The 17496-nt window shown below is 31.9% G+C and overlaps 1 protein-coding gene across 3 annotated transcripts in view; it reads left to right on the forward strand.

Annotated features, from left to right (window-relative positions):
* Positions 1-15535, forward strand: part of LOC131850536 (uncharacterized) — an 81097-nt gene extending 65562 nt beyond the window's left edge. For all 3 annotated transcript variants that reach the window (XM_059200786.1, XM_059200788.1, XM_059200787.1), the window contains exons 2-7: positions 10400-10596; positions 11385-11513; positions 12479-12598; positions 13994-14156; positions 14660-14788; positions 15211-15535. In XM_059200786.1, the coding sequence (XP_059056769.1) occupies positions 10400-10596; positions 11385-11513; positions 12479-12598; positions 13994-14156; positions 14660-14788; positions 15211-15454 (982 nt within the window). In that variant the 3' untranslated portion in view covers positions 15455-15535. The remainder of the gene's footprint in view (positions 1-10399; positions 10597-11384; positions 11514-12478; positions 12599-13993; positions 14157-14659; positions 14789-15210) is intronic.
* The last annotated feature ends 1961 nt before the right edge of the window (positions 15536-17496 follow it).

Here is a 17496-nt window from a genome sequence, read left to right on the forward strand (position 1 = left end):
GAATTTTCTGAAGCTTTTATTTAACATTTATTTTTGTAGTACATACTAATAAAAATCTACATAACTAGAAATACTAGTGATCGCATAGTGGTCAAAATTGGACCATAATAAAAAAATCAAATAAGAGATATTTGAAACAGCTATTGCTGGCTTTAAGATCTTTTTTTTATTTATTGTTATTACAATTAAACAAAAGAGTATACATACGTGTGTGTGTCAAATAGATGGTGTGATCAAATAGTGTGTGTTGATTTTTTTATTGATTTAAGAAATTTTTTATGCATTATAAAAAAGTAAAAAATATTAGCATAAAATATAAGTGTGAGATATTTCATACGCCGCGCAATTTTCGTAAAGAGAGGTACAAAGTTTTGGTTTTACGTATTAACATAATGATATTATAGACAGATTCACTTAAAAACGAAATAGCAATAATATAATGACTGCTATTGTTCTTAAAATTGCAGCAATTTTTATACCAATTTTGCATAATATATAACATACATATAGGTAATTAAACACTGATCATCCATCCGAAGCAAAGGCTGGTCGATAGTTTATAAAATTAATTTTAAAATACAGCGCATGTATAATTTTCTCAGACAGTGAACGAGTCACTGACTATCACGGCATAGGTACCTGAGGTGGAACGGGACACAGAGGACACTGAACCCAGACCCGTTTCCACCCAGCCGAGCTTGCTTCCGTTGTGCCCGTGAGACTTGGAAACAACGTTTTGTTTATATTCAATACAAACTATAATACATAAACACCGCCGAAGTAGACTGTAAAATGTCGTCTGAATTAGACTGTAAAAACCTCGATCACCCCTATTTCAGCCATCAAGCCACCTATTCTTTATAATATAGTCGCTGTGCCCGCGATTTCACCCGCGTGAAATTTATAACCTATATGTTATTCTGATGTATAAGCTATAAAATTTCATCAAAATCCATTCAGTAGTTTTGAGTCAAAGAGTAACAAACATCCAACAACTCACAAACTTTTGCGTTTGTAATATTATTAAGACTGAGATGATTCATTGGCAGTGATATTACAGGATAAGAGGTATAAATCTTAGTCCTCTAGAATAGCAATGCATGGATGTTACGAGTGTAACATGATAACGTGATATCCGTAGTACGGTTCATGATAGTCGACATATACCGCTTACTATCAGATGGGACGTCAACTTGTTTCATATTCTAAATACATAAAAAAAATTACACCTGACATACAGCAACACTTATTTGTAGGGATTTCAAATTATTTAAAAAATATGCCCATATTACACTTTCAATAAAGCTTTCTCAAATCCTGTAATAAAATCGGTTACCTCAACTGTCTATTGGAACATATCACTACAATAATGAAATCATTTTTGAGTCTCTTATGAAAAGGATTTACTATTGCAATTTCCACTATATCTACATTCTATCACCGTTAGTCTGTAGGTACATTTATTATAACAATATTCGGCTGTTAATCAAAATATTAAAAATGTATACGAAAGTGTTACAAATTTAAGAAATTAATATGAAATAGCGACATTAAACTCTAAATACTAGATAAAAGAATCTTTTTTTTAAATATCACTGTTGCATCATGCAAACTCTTTATTCATAGCTGCATCTGTGAATCTGTAGTTGCGTGCATATTTATAATCTGCCTCTCCAATAGCTTATTTATATTCAGACGGCAAGTTCCGATCGGAAAGAGAAATCTGTATAAACCGGCAGTTGTTTTCCGTTTGGAATGAATTGACAATAATTTGTTGACTTATTTCATTAAGTACAAGTACTGATGATTTGACCACTTCCATATCTGTGCCGTAGAGTAATGACAGAGTAAAAGCATATAAATTACGTAGTCAAATGAATCAAGTCTTTGTTCTGTGTGAAATTTGAATGTGTACATAATATACACATCTTTGGCATCCGCATTCCCAAGGTATAGGTCTAACCTAGTAATTTAGGGACTACTGTTAATACAAATCCAATTCTAATATTGTATGTAATTTATAAAAAAGAATATAAGAATAAAATCCATTATTTTAAACCAAGATTTTTTGGGTGGAATAATATTAAGTCCTATTACAATATAAATACCTACGTATTTTATCCCTAAACACGGCAACATTAGAATCAGCTTGTACGATGTAATTGTTTGGCTGAAAGGAAATTTCCAAGGCCGTAAAATACTTAATAAAAAAATCAGAACTTGACAGTTTCTTGACGCTCTGAAGAACTCTATATTCTAACTACGACACACGTCTCATCATCATCTCATAGTATGGGCGTAAACATAATTACAGTTGAGGATTTATTACGAATAGGGAAAGTCATGGAAATCTACTGGTGGTGGTCAATCAACTAAATGTTTGTAATCTGCACATATACCTACTAGAGGTAGCCTAATTATTTCTGATCTATTTCTGTTGCTAATCAGCTTTCTTTGTCATCTATATTTTGGTTTGAGGTATGACATCTTAGAAATCAGGAATAACATATTCTTAAATCATGCCATTCAAGTATACATATTCGACGGTTACCACTTTCCACCAGGTTTTTACAGTCTGCTTGATTGCCATGTCAGTAACATAGAAAAAAAGATTGTCGTTTTATAAATTTTATATTAAATTCGTTTGTTCTCTTATCTTCATCTGTAAGATTGATGTATCTATAAAATTTAATAGACAAAATATTTCTTATCAAAGATCACAAGTATTGAAGTTTGCAATTACTTTGTAATGGTAATTTCAACCTTCACCACGATCAAGGGTCATTTGGGTCGTAATTTAGTGTTTCACTTAAATATTTATAATACACTGCGATATATTTTATCTTCATTCTTAATTATATAATACCTGTAATTTGTTTGTGATCCGTCTCTTTCCCCGGATATTAATTTTTAGGCTAGTTACCTATTATTTTTTTACAATTCACTACTTGTTTTTATATTTAGATTTTGCGAAGACTGTACTATTCAGAGACCATATCAAAATATTGTTACCTAAGTAAAACAAAATAAAAAATAAAACATAAACACTATAGTTTTTGCCCTTATGTCACTGTATGCTTAGCAAGCGCTGTCCTGTGTAATGTTTCAGGATAAGTTTAAAAGGGGAACAATTAAGGTCATATACGTTTAGGTGGGCGAGAATGAAACTAATAGGTACATACTATTACCACAGATAACATAATATTACATACTATTACATAGGAAAGTTGTGATGTGGCATATAATATTGATAGCTGCACATTCATTTGTACTTCAAGGTGACGTACTCGAATTCGTCGAGAAGATATACAATAAGTACAATATTTACATGCTAAAATTAGCATCCACTGTAGGTAATTGTGTTGACGAGTGTAATAATATCCACGAGTGAGGATGAAGTTAATCAGGAAATACCTCATACAGCCAGGACCGGGCGACTGCCGCGTTAAGGGGCCGCTTGTATTTTTATATTTTGTGAACCAATCAAATAAATTCTCCAGTACCAGTATGGATGTGGGTCATTTTGATTATCGTCAAATAATTACTATTACATTATTGAAATTTTGTTTTACTATCGCCGTATCACAAGATTAGAAAACGCGTTTTGACATAAAATTTACTTTTATAGTTTTCTTATTATTATAACATTTATAAAACAATGAATGGAACTATACATTTGTTTTGTTTGTACCTTGTTACTGTTTTTAATGAAAGAAGTAACGAACAAAATATGAGTACAACATATTTTTTGATATTGTTAAAGTTTGCTACCTCTCTTCAGGTGGTCTTTTTGTTAGCGTAAGAAGCATTTCCGTAAACATACTAGTTTGACCTACACTTTTACTAAGGTCACAAAATACTAAACCACTATCAGTACCGTATATAGAACTATCAAGACGTCAAAAAAAGTAATATACAAAGACGCGTAACGTATAACATAACAACGAAACATTACAAAGATATAATTTTAAAAGATACATAAACCGTCCATTACATCTTTGAAGACGTGAAAAAAAAAACTAACAACTATTATTTAGAACTCTCACGCGAAACAAATGTGATTTGCGCCAAGTGCGTCATGCGTCATACTTGTGCCCTCAGACAAGATAATTTCTTTTTACTTTTTTATATTTTTGGCACAGTTTTGGCCTTAAACCGTTGTCAATGTAGTGAAAACAGGATACGAGAATCGTTCTGTTCTCATGTAATTGTGTGGGGAGATGTCTATTTTCGATTTGGTGTGTGTCTGTACTGGGGCTAATGACAGTAAATTGCCCCCCCTCTACTACGAGAATAAACTACTAGAAATAAACCATCGCGTGTGTTGGTGTAGACATAACACGGTCGGCTTTAATATACTCATAATAAATCTATTACGTATATTGTACGTAATAAACTCCAAGTATTAAAACGTGAGAGTTGGTCGGCTGATAGATTAATTATAGATCGATTAGAGATTAATTAGTTCAAATTTTTATTGTACTAATATGACTATGTATAACAATTTGTATACAATAATTTTCTTCATCATTTTTTATTTGTCTAATTCTTTACTGAATTTATTAGATTGTTGACCTAGTAATTAAACCGAGGCTAATCAAATCTAAGGGGTCGACAGAGATATTTATAAATATATGTATATCTGATTGAAAATGACATTACCTACGTTTTATTCCTGTCAAATCAACTTACTATACGGACAAACTCGATGTTAAAAACTAGTAAAACCATTTAGGTTATTTTTTTATTTAATTAGCGTGAAATTGATATTCACTTTCATTTTGATACTATGAAATGAGATACGGACAATGAAGCACTGTTCGGGTACATGTTTCATAAATCCGTAATTATAAATATTACAATACTAATATTCGAGCAAAATTGCCATCATTTCGTTGATACGAAGTGCATTAAATGGTGCTCACAATGACGAATGTCGATTACATTCGGTGTACAATGAGTAGCAGATTTGTCCGCGGTCAGTGGATCGGAAACTACGGTAAATCGCCGACGGACCGGAACCACCGTTACACCCGCCTATTTTTTGCCGGACACCGGCCGATATGGATTAACGAGAAAACTCTCAACTTCCTAACACCCTTGTTTATTTCTGTACCTCGATTGGAGTGCTCTCGTGTATTTCCCATGGCAATCTAAAACCAGTTTTACTGTTACGAAATAAAATGCAATTTCATTTGAATCAGTAATTTCATGTGGCCGATGAGTGTAGAAATGTACTACGCAGCAAATTTTTGTTCTGATATTTACAATAAATAAATTATCATTAATATATTTTTCCTTAGCTTCATTTCGTTTTTGGGATTAGTGTATCTCTCACATTTCGTATCGATTTAACTATGATCAATGCAAGTTCATTTCTTTTTGACTAAAACCCACTAAAAAGCTGCAGGTGAGTTGGTCAATAAGATACACAGTTAATCACAGCTGACCACACTCCCTCAAAATAAAAATAAGGCAATGACTGTTTTATTTTTCTACATAGTATAGTGATTAATTAATGAAGTAAAGTTAATAGTCTATTTAATTTTTAAAAACTATTCTATACATTACGCAATGATAAACATGTTTACAAATAAAAAGTTATACATTTTTAAAAAGAATCGTTATTGTTGTGTCTAACGCCTATTTAAAAACTGATTATAACGGACGGTACAAAAGTACTGTCATATCAAATGTCAACTTTCTCCTTTTCAACTTTATGATTTTGACTCATACAATGTATACTGTACACAACGATCAATTTTCATCATTATGTTGATGTGAACACAGTGTCCACATGTCAGCTACGACACATTGGCTTGATTTATGTTAGACGACAGATGCTTCTCTACAATAAACAATGCAACGAAATATATCTACTAGAGTTGGTAAATGATTTAATGAAATGTATAAGAATGATAATATACATTTTTTACATTATATGTACCGAGTCCTAATATATAGGTTCGTATTGAGAAATTGCCCGAATCGAATACTTGCGTAATTTAACTCTTTATTTTTTCTCTGTGTATTCACTCTATTTACAACAACTAAATAGAAATTGTTGTATACAATAGCATCGAAATTGATGTTTTTAATTTAAATTGAATATTATGAAAGATTATCTTATTTATGTTTTTTTTTAATTATATTAGACATTTACCGCTGCGCTATTCTATTAAATTATCTACTATTAGTCTGACTGAATAAGTAATCGATAAGTATTTCAGTAGCGAAACCTATATTTTATTAATTCATTTATCATCGTTTAATATCCATAAAAAAGTATTTATATTATAGTAACCCCTTATATAGACCGTGACATTAAATATTTTAATGTTTACTAAGTAAGTAGGTAAATCACACAAGAAATTTCTCAGTAACTCTGTCATCATTAACTTCAAAAATTCATCAGTAAACAAACAAAAGAACGCTCTGAGGCACTCACTTAAATATTTCTCCTTGTCTATGGAACTTTTTGCATAAATGATAAATGTTTGACCAGGTTTGAATGAGAAAATATTTTTCTCTTGCCCTCGTTATTTCACGTAACAAAGACTAAAAACGTAGAAGGAATTGAAAGAAAATATACTTGTAATCTTTGCAATCTATCTTTAAACCCAGAACACACGAAAATTTTCTTATATTTGCGGACTATTAGTGGATTTTATTTTTATTAATCTCGCATTCAATTTAAATCTCATCTTTTTAATCGGTCCCATTATTATTTATTAATATCCTAAATAAATCTCTCTTTTGTACAAAACGAGAATATTAATAACTAAGTTTTTATTCATCTTGCGCTAGTGCATTATACCTGATTATCATAGTCGAATACTAGAACGTTCTAAAGGCGAAAAGGAAGAGTAACAAATTACATTCGTTCTCTGTTATATCAATGACGTGAGTAGAATCCAGCAATACGAAAAGCGTCCCAGAATTGTAGAGTTACTTGCGACTCCATTTGTACCGAACTCTACAAAGTAACTCATTAATATTTAAGAACAAAGATACTTTCATAAGCTATGCTATTGACGTAGGAATAAAGGATGTGGCATTATAATATGAGCTTCCTACGGTGCCATTGTATTCTCAATTAGGACAATCGTGTCTCATAGCTGATGTAGATAACCTCGATTATTAATCCTTAATTGACAAAACCTTAAGGATAACCGGCATATTAGCACTATATTTCGCACGAGAAAATAAATTATGAAACAAATTAGTAGTAGTGTTATATTATAATATATGCCCCTTTTATATTAGTAAAATTTAAATAGTGTTATGTCTACAGATGAGCAAGAATAATATTATATGTATAGTTCACTTTATTAAGAAAATCATCGATTTGTGAAATTCTTTCACTGTTTGAAAGATACTTTATTCCAATTTATTCCAAATATTACTATTAACATATACAAAAGTCATAAAGTTATGAACACCCAGACGAAGGCGCATCTAGCCACTGTTTTATAAATACAGAAATAAATCAATATACTTAATTTAAAAATAACCACCAAAGTTTTAGGCAATATAATAATGTTGCCTTTTACAGATAATATTTGAGTTAAGTTTTGAATACCTATAAGTTTTGTGGTATATAATGAAGCCAAATTTGTCCTTAAGTCAGCTGGATTACTTTATTAATTATTCAGCCATAATTATATGTACTATTATTAGCTTCTTTTTCTGAAGGCGCCAATTAAAGAGACAAAATAATGTTTTAATGAACGGAGGTGGCTAATAGCCGAACAGAATTTGGGAGGCAATAAGAATAATAGATAAGTTAGTGGGATACATATTTTAGTAGTTTTATGACATCATGTCGGGTGATTGAACACAAAATCAATAACAAATCTATATAAAGTGTCTATATAAAGAAATTAATTTGGAAAATTATCAATTTGATTATATTCTGCCTAAGTATAATAACTCATTTATATTAATAATATATATTGTTATTATTTTAATTAAAATTAAATTAAATTGATTTATACCATGGTGACTGTATTTGTATAGTAGATTAAAACCAAAAATTAGGTATAAATAGGGGAGAGTAAAGTAAAAGAGTAAAAGCGGGTAAAAAGTCTGGTTTGCACCAATCTTAACAAAGTGTGATCTTCATTTTTCTTTTAAATGTAAATATTAAATTAAAGCAACGCCAAAAATGTAATGCGTATGTATAAATGTATATTTTATTTATTAACCATAGGTAATGCCAAAAATACGTCACCAAATAAATGGCAGATCTAAGCACGTTTACTACCACGTGCCTAGAAATACGCTATAAACGTTTGGGTGCGAGTGACAGCCTACAATGTATTCACCTTCAACTAAGTAACGTTTTTATAATCTGTACTAATATAAAAAACGAAGGGTTTATTTGTTTGTTTAAATACAGTAAGTATTCCCGGAAAATAACAGTAGGATTATAAAAACTTTAAAATAACTTGACAAAGCTTCAAGATTGTTACTTTTTGTCACTCTATCACCGCTAGGAAAAAAACAGTCAAAAGATATCATAGATATACTACTCAAAAAAAAGTTAGCTCTAAGTTTCCTAGACCAGGAAAATAGAATGTATTCATATACTATATAATCTCGGTCGAACTAAGTTACGATATGACTATGCGTGCTAATAGCAGACTAAATCATTCTGTTATGGGGAGACACTAGTCGCGCGTCTCCAGCAATGGTTCTACATATACAAACAAACTAGAGTCAGTTGTATTTTATTCGACTCTAGCAATAGTAGTTAGTCATTATTCTTTGTATGTTTCAAATGGTATCGTTTTGACAAAAATAATAATACCCTTTAAGTAATTGTATCTAAAATACTGTTTCAACTTTGTCTCCATTTTTACGTCTGAGACCAAAAACGGCACACGGGAAATAGGCAACTGTGCCAGTATACATTTACAGTTGTATTATAGTAATTCTTATGTTGTCAATTTATAATAATCACAGTAGGTATGTTTTTTTAAATAACATGTAATAGAGCATTCAATGCTTTTGCCAAAAATGCGAAGAAAAACTTCTTTACGACTTGGCCGGTTGAACAAAAATGCAATATTGACATTGAAATTTTCTTTTTTCAAATTAAACGACAATATTCATAGGGATCAAGATTTTTAATTGGAAATGGAAGATATTGAAATATTATCTCCTGTATTATATATCCGGTTTACCTATTTGAGTTTACTGTCACAACGAATAACAAATAGGTTTTATATTTTTGCTCTCTTACTTCGAACTATTATTATGTATCTATTATTAATAATAACAGTTTATTGACTGATAACTACTATCATAAGAATTACCTACGTCTGATCATGCATTGTCATGACAAATGATAATAACTATCTCTTGTTGTCAACTAAAATAACTTTCTTGAATATTTCAGTTCCTGTAAAGATGAATTATATTGTCACTCGTGATTTATGTGAAAATATTATAAACTCCAATAAAATATATCATTGTCAGTAATATTCATTAAGATATCTAGCGATATTGGATATAGGTATACTCATAATTAGGATATATAAACAGTATAGATCTACTTGACTGCCAAGTTTTGTTCATATCTGGCCAACGACTTAAATGTTATTAAGTTACAAACTTCACACATTTAATATCAGTAATTTATTACTACGACGATATATATACCTTTATAGATAAATATACTTAAAAAAATGTCTTCATAGAAAATATAATGTCAATAGATATGACTCATTGAGAAATGTGTTTAAGGATTTTAAATTTTTTACATTGACATGTACATATACATATTTGAAATAGCTTTATTTGTGAAAGAAAATAAGGATCGTTTTTGTAAAAGGAGTGAAATGAGGGATTATTTAAGATCACAATATAAATATGACATCTGTACTGTGAAATCTTCTAGTTATATGCATAGTAAAGGTACGTAGGTACCTTTATAAGTGGAATAAAAGTATTTAATCATTTGCCTGAATGCATCAAGTCACTGGTTGCTAGACAATTTAAAAGAACCCTAAACCATTGATTATCATCTTAGTGGAAAGGAGTGTATTGTGAATTGTTGTGGTTTTTTATTTTTATTATTGTAATTTAGTTGTTTGATGTGATTGTATATTTTAATTTCATATTGTACGTCCGAAATGGATAAACTGGTCAATTCCATAATAAGTGTTGTAAAACAGTTATAGACAATAAATGTTTATTTTACCTTATCTAAATTTATAGACGTGTAAGAAGACAGATAGTATGATTGTCTATGCTGTGACGTATCTATATACGTATACACTATTTAATTTAAATCATAATAGCGATTTATTTGTAACAAATATCTCTGCAAACTTGCACATGCGTAATAACAGTCGGATATTAATAATTTATAGATTAATTTCCTTGTCTACAGGACCACTTCACCTCCAGGCGAGCCTTTAGTACGTGCGCCGGTGGGCAAACCTAGATGTCCACCAGCCATATCGAGGTTAAGAGTGGAGAAGGTAGAAGGCGGACTGGCAGTCGCTGGAGTGGTCGTCGCCGCGAACTGCCAGATTGTGCTACCTATTTTCGGCTTCCTCTTCATGCTTGTAGGCTGTGTGCTCACAGGTAAGACGCAATGACATTCCTAATTTGTTTTTATGGAAATTGGTATAGCAAACAAGCTGAAAACCCACCTGACAATCAGTGGTAACCGTCACCTATATTTATGAACAGCATCACGAATATCGCGATGGGACACCTGTGATACCATTCATGAGTTCCTGTTCCGGAGGACTAAGAGTAATGCTAATTGTCCTATAATTTCACTGCGTTATCTCAACCTATCAACCAAAACACATCTTCCAGAGCAAACTGCTTGGCGACTGAAATAGTTAAGACTGAGATACCTCCAAAAACGAATTTTTATAAAGTCTATCGCAGTATTCTCTGTAAAAGTTATTTCCAGAGCTACATATTTAAAAAGTAATATACATACGTTCAAAAATCCAGACTATAAACATTTAAAGGAAGAAGAAATTGGAAGTTCAATACTCAAGTCACAGTCATTGTCATTTTACCCATATTTTACGTACGAGTAAATAAAATGCATATAAGTAATGTTTAACTTTCTAAAAAAAACTTCGTTTTGAAGTTTAATAAATACAATTTTTTCTAAATAATATATATACTGATTAATTATGTATATAAAAGATATACCTATCAAAATGTACTGTTTAAGTAAGGAATATAGACAATACTTCGAAGTCGTTTACTCGACCAACTTAAAATATATTATGATACTCTGTAAAATAATTGGCAAAGATATTGTATAATGTTTATGTGCGTGTATGCAACGGGCTTACCATGAACTGACTCGTAGATAAGCATCAAAATTAACGGTTGTTTTATTTCAGCTGCTTCATATCGCGGTTGTGGAGAGAATGAAGAGCCACATCATTATGAAGAGAGGATCGCGTTCACCGGCAACTCTAGGGTGCTTGGCCCCGTTTGCATCGTTGCTGGAGCCCTTATGACTATTGCCGGTAAGTTATTTTCAACCGACTTCAAAGTGTAGGAGGTTTTTAATGTAACTATTTTTCGCAGGTACATCATGTCTTTGATTCTGAACCAACTTTTTTTTAGGTATTTTTTAACAAGACGGAGACTGTGAGACGTTTATGTAGGTAACTCGATCTCTATCTAAACCTACAACTAGCATCTTACTTTACAAGCTATGTACTGATTTGGAGGTTGAGATATGGTCCTGAGATTGGAAGGTTGCAGGGTTGGAAGGCAAAACAGCTTAGTCGGAAGGTGTAATATCTACTGTAATATACATGGTGTTCAATAAAAATCTAACAGTTTATGATCATCTTAGATCTTTAAAACATAATAATTCTGCTCCGATTGAAGTCGTTTTTGTTCAATCTGAAATCAGTGTTAAAAAGAATACAAAATCATTAGAAACAGCAGTCAGAAATATATACCACTATAACATACGTCATCGGTTACTGGAAAAAGTTATTTCCGAATTTGTGGGCGGAGCATAGTCCATTTGGGACCGGATTATCAATTAAACATTACACATTTCTATTTCTATCTACAATTCATATTTCTATGAGTATGTAATGCAATTCTGGAATCAAAGTAAACTTATTCAATAAATAGGCACCAAGGATTTAGGTACATAAAATGCAATAATAATTTTAGATAATTCCAAATTAGTTCTTTATATGGTCACATTTAAAGAGTACGTAATTAAAAATTAATTTATCAGCAATGTAATGTTCCATACTCCCTTATTACCAATTTAGTACTGTACAATATCGTATTGTAATTCTACGTCTAGTGCTCGTAATTGAGCCTAGTTCAATTAACCAGATAATTATTGTAAACTACCGAATACATATATCAACCATAAAAACGAATAAATTTGCATTACAATGTAGTTAACATTATGGTCGGTTTAAAGTTCAAGCAATTAATTCATTTTTTTAATTCATTACAGGCGTAGTGTTGTGTATATTAATGCGTGCCGCTCAGCGCCGGCAACGCAGACTGGCATTCCATTGTCCCATCCATGGAGACTTCTATCCACTTAGTCCACAAAGCAGCAGAAAATTTTCTCGTAAGTATATATTTATATTATAAAATTTTCTACATAACTATGTATACAAGTTCGAACACACTGTTCTAAAGACATAATTAATACACATTTCCAAGAGCATTTCTTTTTGAACTATTCTAATACTGCTGGCCGCAGCTGGCTTTTACTGCTTCACGAAAATAGGGATATATATATACAGCTTCTCTGGGAGTGCAGAAACAAACTCGTGGAAGGACATAAAGAAGGACTGAGCGCTTGAAGGACAAGTCTTGCTTAACTGATTACTTTAGTTTTAGGATTTTGCTTTCGATTCTCAGCTCGCAGTATTATACTTTCAATTCTCGTTGGAGTGAGACAGAGTTGCAGTATGAGCATCTGTGGCTCTAGTTTGAAGCCATCAATATGTATATGTAAATGGTTTTGAATTTAGCATGACTAAACATACCATTATCGATAGTTGTTTGGAATATTTTTTACATGAAGACTCAAACTATGAAAAGAAGATGTGGCTGATTTGTTCATCCGAAACACATTCTAACTAAACATTAATCTAGGTTACAGATCTAGTCCCTATATTCGAATCTATACATTACAATGCAAAACTCCGTTTTTATGTTTAGACGTAAATGTATTCTAGTTAATACTTAAAATTTTAAAATCAACCATGACATATGTATAGTAAACCAAATTTGATTTGATTTTTTCGTTTACAAAGTTACCACAACACTTAGGTTCAATGATGATTCAAATCATATGTACATAGACACCAACGTGACTTTATGAATAAAAAGATAAGTCCTCGAACGAAATACTTACGCCGGAGAGCTGCGTATCTTTCTACGAAATTTGTGTGTTAGCCAAAAATACAAACTTACCGTGTCACTCTGCAAGTGAGTTACAAACTATGAGTTTCAAATGCCAATCTGAACGTCTCGCTAAAAATACGAAATGAAACACTTTTATCATTTTCTTTTTATGTTGTTTGTCAAATTGAAATCTCTAGAACTCTACAATTCTGAATAAATGATTCATTTTACTTTTACAATTAAATTTTGAATTATATTCCTTTGAAAATGAATAAATATTTTAATGTGAGTCAATACCTAGTTAAAAACTTTGACCTCTATAACTCATAAATACGAGTGTTCATTGAATCTTTGTACTAATATAATAATATAATAATTGTACTAATATATTAAATAATGAATTACAAAAGTGACTTTGAATCGACAAGTCGACATGAACAATAAAAAAAGATGAGGGAAACTCTCATTCGCACTAAATCATCTGAACACATATCACTCTCACCCCAAGAACAATACGTCATTGTTCAGAACTCTCACTGTTAACTAAACGATCATTGGACGGTTTAATCAATCAATCACTAAAATACGGTATCTGTTTATGACATTCCAGGCAGCCCGTTAGGTCTCTGGCGTCGGTTACGAAGCTGGTTGGGAATGATTGAGGAGGGCGAGTCGCCCCGCTGTCCACGATCTACCGAACCAGCGTCACCGGCACGAGCTGATGCACCGTGCCCTCCTCCCTTGCCTTTCTTAGTGCCATCGGATTCTGTTGTGTAAGTTTATCAGTAACCTGTTTGTACACCACCTACTCTCGCGAAACCGTGCAAAAAATAACCTGGAACATTTTTTTATAAGCAATAATGGAATAGTCCGCGCTAACAGTGCCTCCACCGGGGCACCAATGAAGGATTGTAGGATGAGCTTGCAGTCAGGTCTAGTTAGTCCATCGTTGAATCTAAGATATTATCTATCTACTTATCAAATTTCATTATAATCTCTCATATAGTTTTTGCGTGAAAGAGTAACAAACATCCATCCATCCATTAAAAAAAAGTCACAAACGTTAATATTTATATTATTAGAAAGATTAACTACTTATTCATGCAATGCATGAGGGCTTATGGCCATCTTAATGTTGTCATTAATGTGCATGTCTATAGGCAATAGTTATCTCTCTGAATGATGCGGGCCATCTATTATTCTAAAGCCTGTAATAAATTTACTATAATCAAGCTTAATTCCCGTTTACTGATCTTTTCTTCCTTTTTTATTGTAGAGGAATGGCATCGATATTAGGAGCTCCACTAAGTCCTGAACAAACATTCGGATCTATTAAATCCTTGGCCATATCCAGGGAAGTAGCCAGCTTTCCGTTGTCAAGATCTCCTACACCACCACCACTAAGGTAAATAGTAGATTATTTAAATTATCTCTAAAAAACACTAACTCAACAGACCTAGATTTTATAAAAAGTTCTATTTAGCCACTGTATCACCTAATTTATTTATTGCATCATAAATATTTCATTTGACGGATCATTACCCTTCTATCTTGAATTACGAGAAATTTACGTTATTACATGATGACATAATAAGCAAGGTACTTGTCATGTATATAAGCGACGATTTAGTAATAATCGTCAGCATCATGTTTGTGGTGAATGTTTAAAAAAATACAACCATTAAGATATGTACTCGTATCTCACAAATAAGTTACAAGCTTCAATTTTACACTGGTGTTTTCTTTGGTCTGTCTTGGTCAGAATACATTTAGTTGTAAATTACATGTTATTTATGGTTAAAAATGTAATAAACATTATTGTTTTAGCTGTCCACCATTCAAGGAAGAATCGAAAAATTACGATACCAACATCCCGAACTCAGTGTCTCGCCCTGACTTCGACTGCGGCTCGCCCACTTGCAATTATCGTGTCGTCGAATGCAAACTCACTACCGCCGATGAAATATCGAGGAGTGCTCCCATCAACCCTAGTGTGCACAGTCTAGTCTCAGACAGACCGGCCAGACCTAGTACGGTCTCTATAACCATACCCAACGAGGGCAAAGGTTAACACGTCGAAAGTGATTTAGACATTAGACTATTAGTGACATAAAAGTTCAAAGTGAGCTATTTAAATATTTGGCGACAGAAATTCAGAATGTGACCACAGATACAAATGGAAGGTTTTCACCGTGTGTACAAATCGACAAATTATACCATGTACATTGAATTTAGATTCACGTTAAATGCTTTTGATATCTGCTCAAACGATCACATTCGTCTTCCGCTATCGCTCACCTCTTTGAACACGAATATATCCGACTATCGGAAATCATTGTTTGTAACAGAACTGATATAATTTAATTAATTATACAACATGTACTCCGTAAGTTACAACATGCTAAGGGTGACAGTGAAGCAAAATATAAAAATTATCCACAAAACAGTTGATTGATTGCAGTTGTTTTACTGTTGAAAATGTTGAAATGTCAACTGTCATACATGCCATGCTATAGCATACGGAATATGTTATTCATTTTTGTTCTGCATTTAATTGCAGCCTGTCATATCATTGTCGTTGGTGTAAATTCTAATGCGCCAGTCTCTAAAGCTATCTCTGAAACTAAAATTTCAATTTTATAATTTAACGAAAGTATTATTATATGAATCGCCATGAATTAAAAAAAATAGTTGTGACTAAAACCAAATGTAATTCATTATGGTTCGTGTTATAATTATTTGGCTATGTATATCAAAATTAAATATTAGTTTATTAGACAGATTTAGAGAATAGCGATTCAAATTTTATCATTGCTTGTCATGAACTCTGTGCGAATACTTTCTAAACACACTTATTTTAGAAATCATAATTTCGTTTACTGTAAGCAATACGTTGCGCCAAATGTTGTGTTCGGATTACTGAGATGGTAATGTGTAACTTTATAACATATTGTTAATTTTATTCTACATTGAGAGATTATGGAAATCGTCCATACATTTTCTATAGTTTATGGAAATTCCATGTGGACGATTGCGTGTTAGATAATGATAACTATTTCGACCAAATTCGCGGGCAGCACTTCTGGTACATGATAGGCGTGCGGAGTGCGTATAGTGTATGCGTAGACAAACTCGCTACCAACTCTTTCCCGCACGTCTCTCTCACCCATTTGGGATATGCTACGCACGAATTTTCCAGTTATAATAGGTAGATATAGAACTAAGTGTGTGTGTGCGGTGCATGTAAACTATTTATTGTCTTTATTTTTCTTAAATAAATTAGGGCATATATAGTACAGCGTTCGGGTTTTACTTCAAGCTTGTCACATTGTTGTAATGCTCACACAGGCATTCTAGTCGTGTTGGTCTGCATCATATTATTTTCACATTAACATTAATGTATTGTATTAACGAAACTCATATTTAAATGTAATGTAGTAGTGAAAACGTTGTAATAATTTTGGCTCAGTAGGAAAACGTTCCTTAAATTTAATATTGTTGTAGAAAATTGTCCATTACATACATTTGTATTTGTAATTTTAGTGTAAGTATATATTACTAAGAGTACATACAAAACACATACCCTAGATTTAGGCCCCAAATGTGATATTTTGTTTATTTAGCATTGTCCTATTTCCGCATTACAAGCAATCGTAATTATCAAATTTCTTTAAAAAAACCTGTTCGTTTTTTAATATTTTTTGGTGAAGGAGCCAAAAGAAGATGCCAAAATATTAGGTACAATCGATCACGTCCATGAATAAATTGTGAAATAAGCTTAGCTATCTTTGAGTCAACTTGTAGAATTCGTTGTAATTAAGTACAACTTAACTTTTTATATTAGGCAGAATCAACGTTTTGTTGTCTTATAACTGATATGTTCTGTATTTTCTGTATTTAAAATTTTTCAAATTTAGAATACATTTATTGATGTACGACATTTTAATCACTCGTACAATTTTAATTTATTGTATAATTTTTTTCCCTATCAAACAGTTCAATATGCACACACTGTTTGATCCGCCGTCTCCCTTAAAATATAAAACACCTAATCGTAATAATATAATTGAAAATGGTGTGTCATTACTTTTAATAGACTAACCAGAATACAAA

The sequence above is a fragment of the Achroia grisella genome, unplaced genomic scaffold (assembly GCF_030625045.1).
Source record: "Achroia grisella isolate CSIRO2021 unplaced genomic scaffold, CSIRO_AGI_Agris_v1 utg770, whole genome shotgun sequence".
Classification (NCBI taxonomy): Eukaryota; Metazoa; Arthropoda; class Insecta; order Lepidoptera; family Pyralidae; genus Achroia; species Achroia grisella.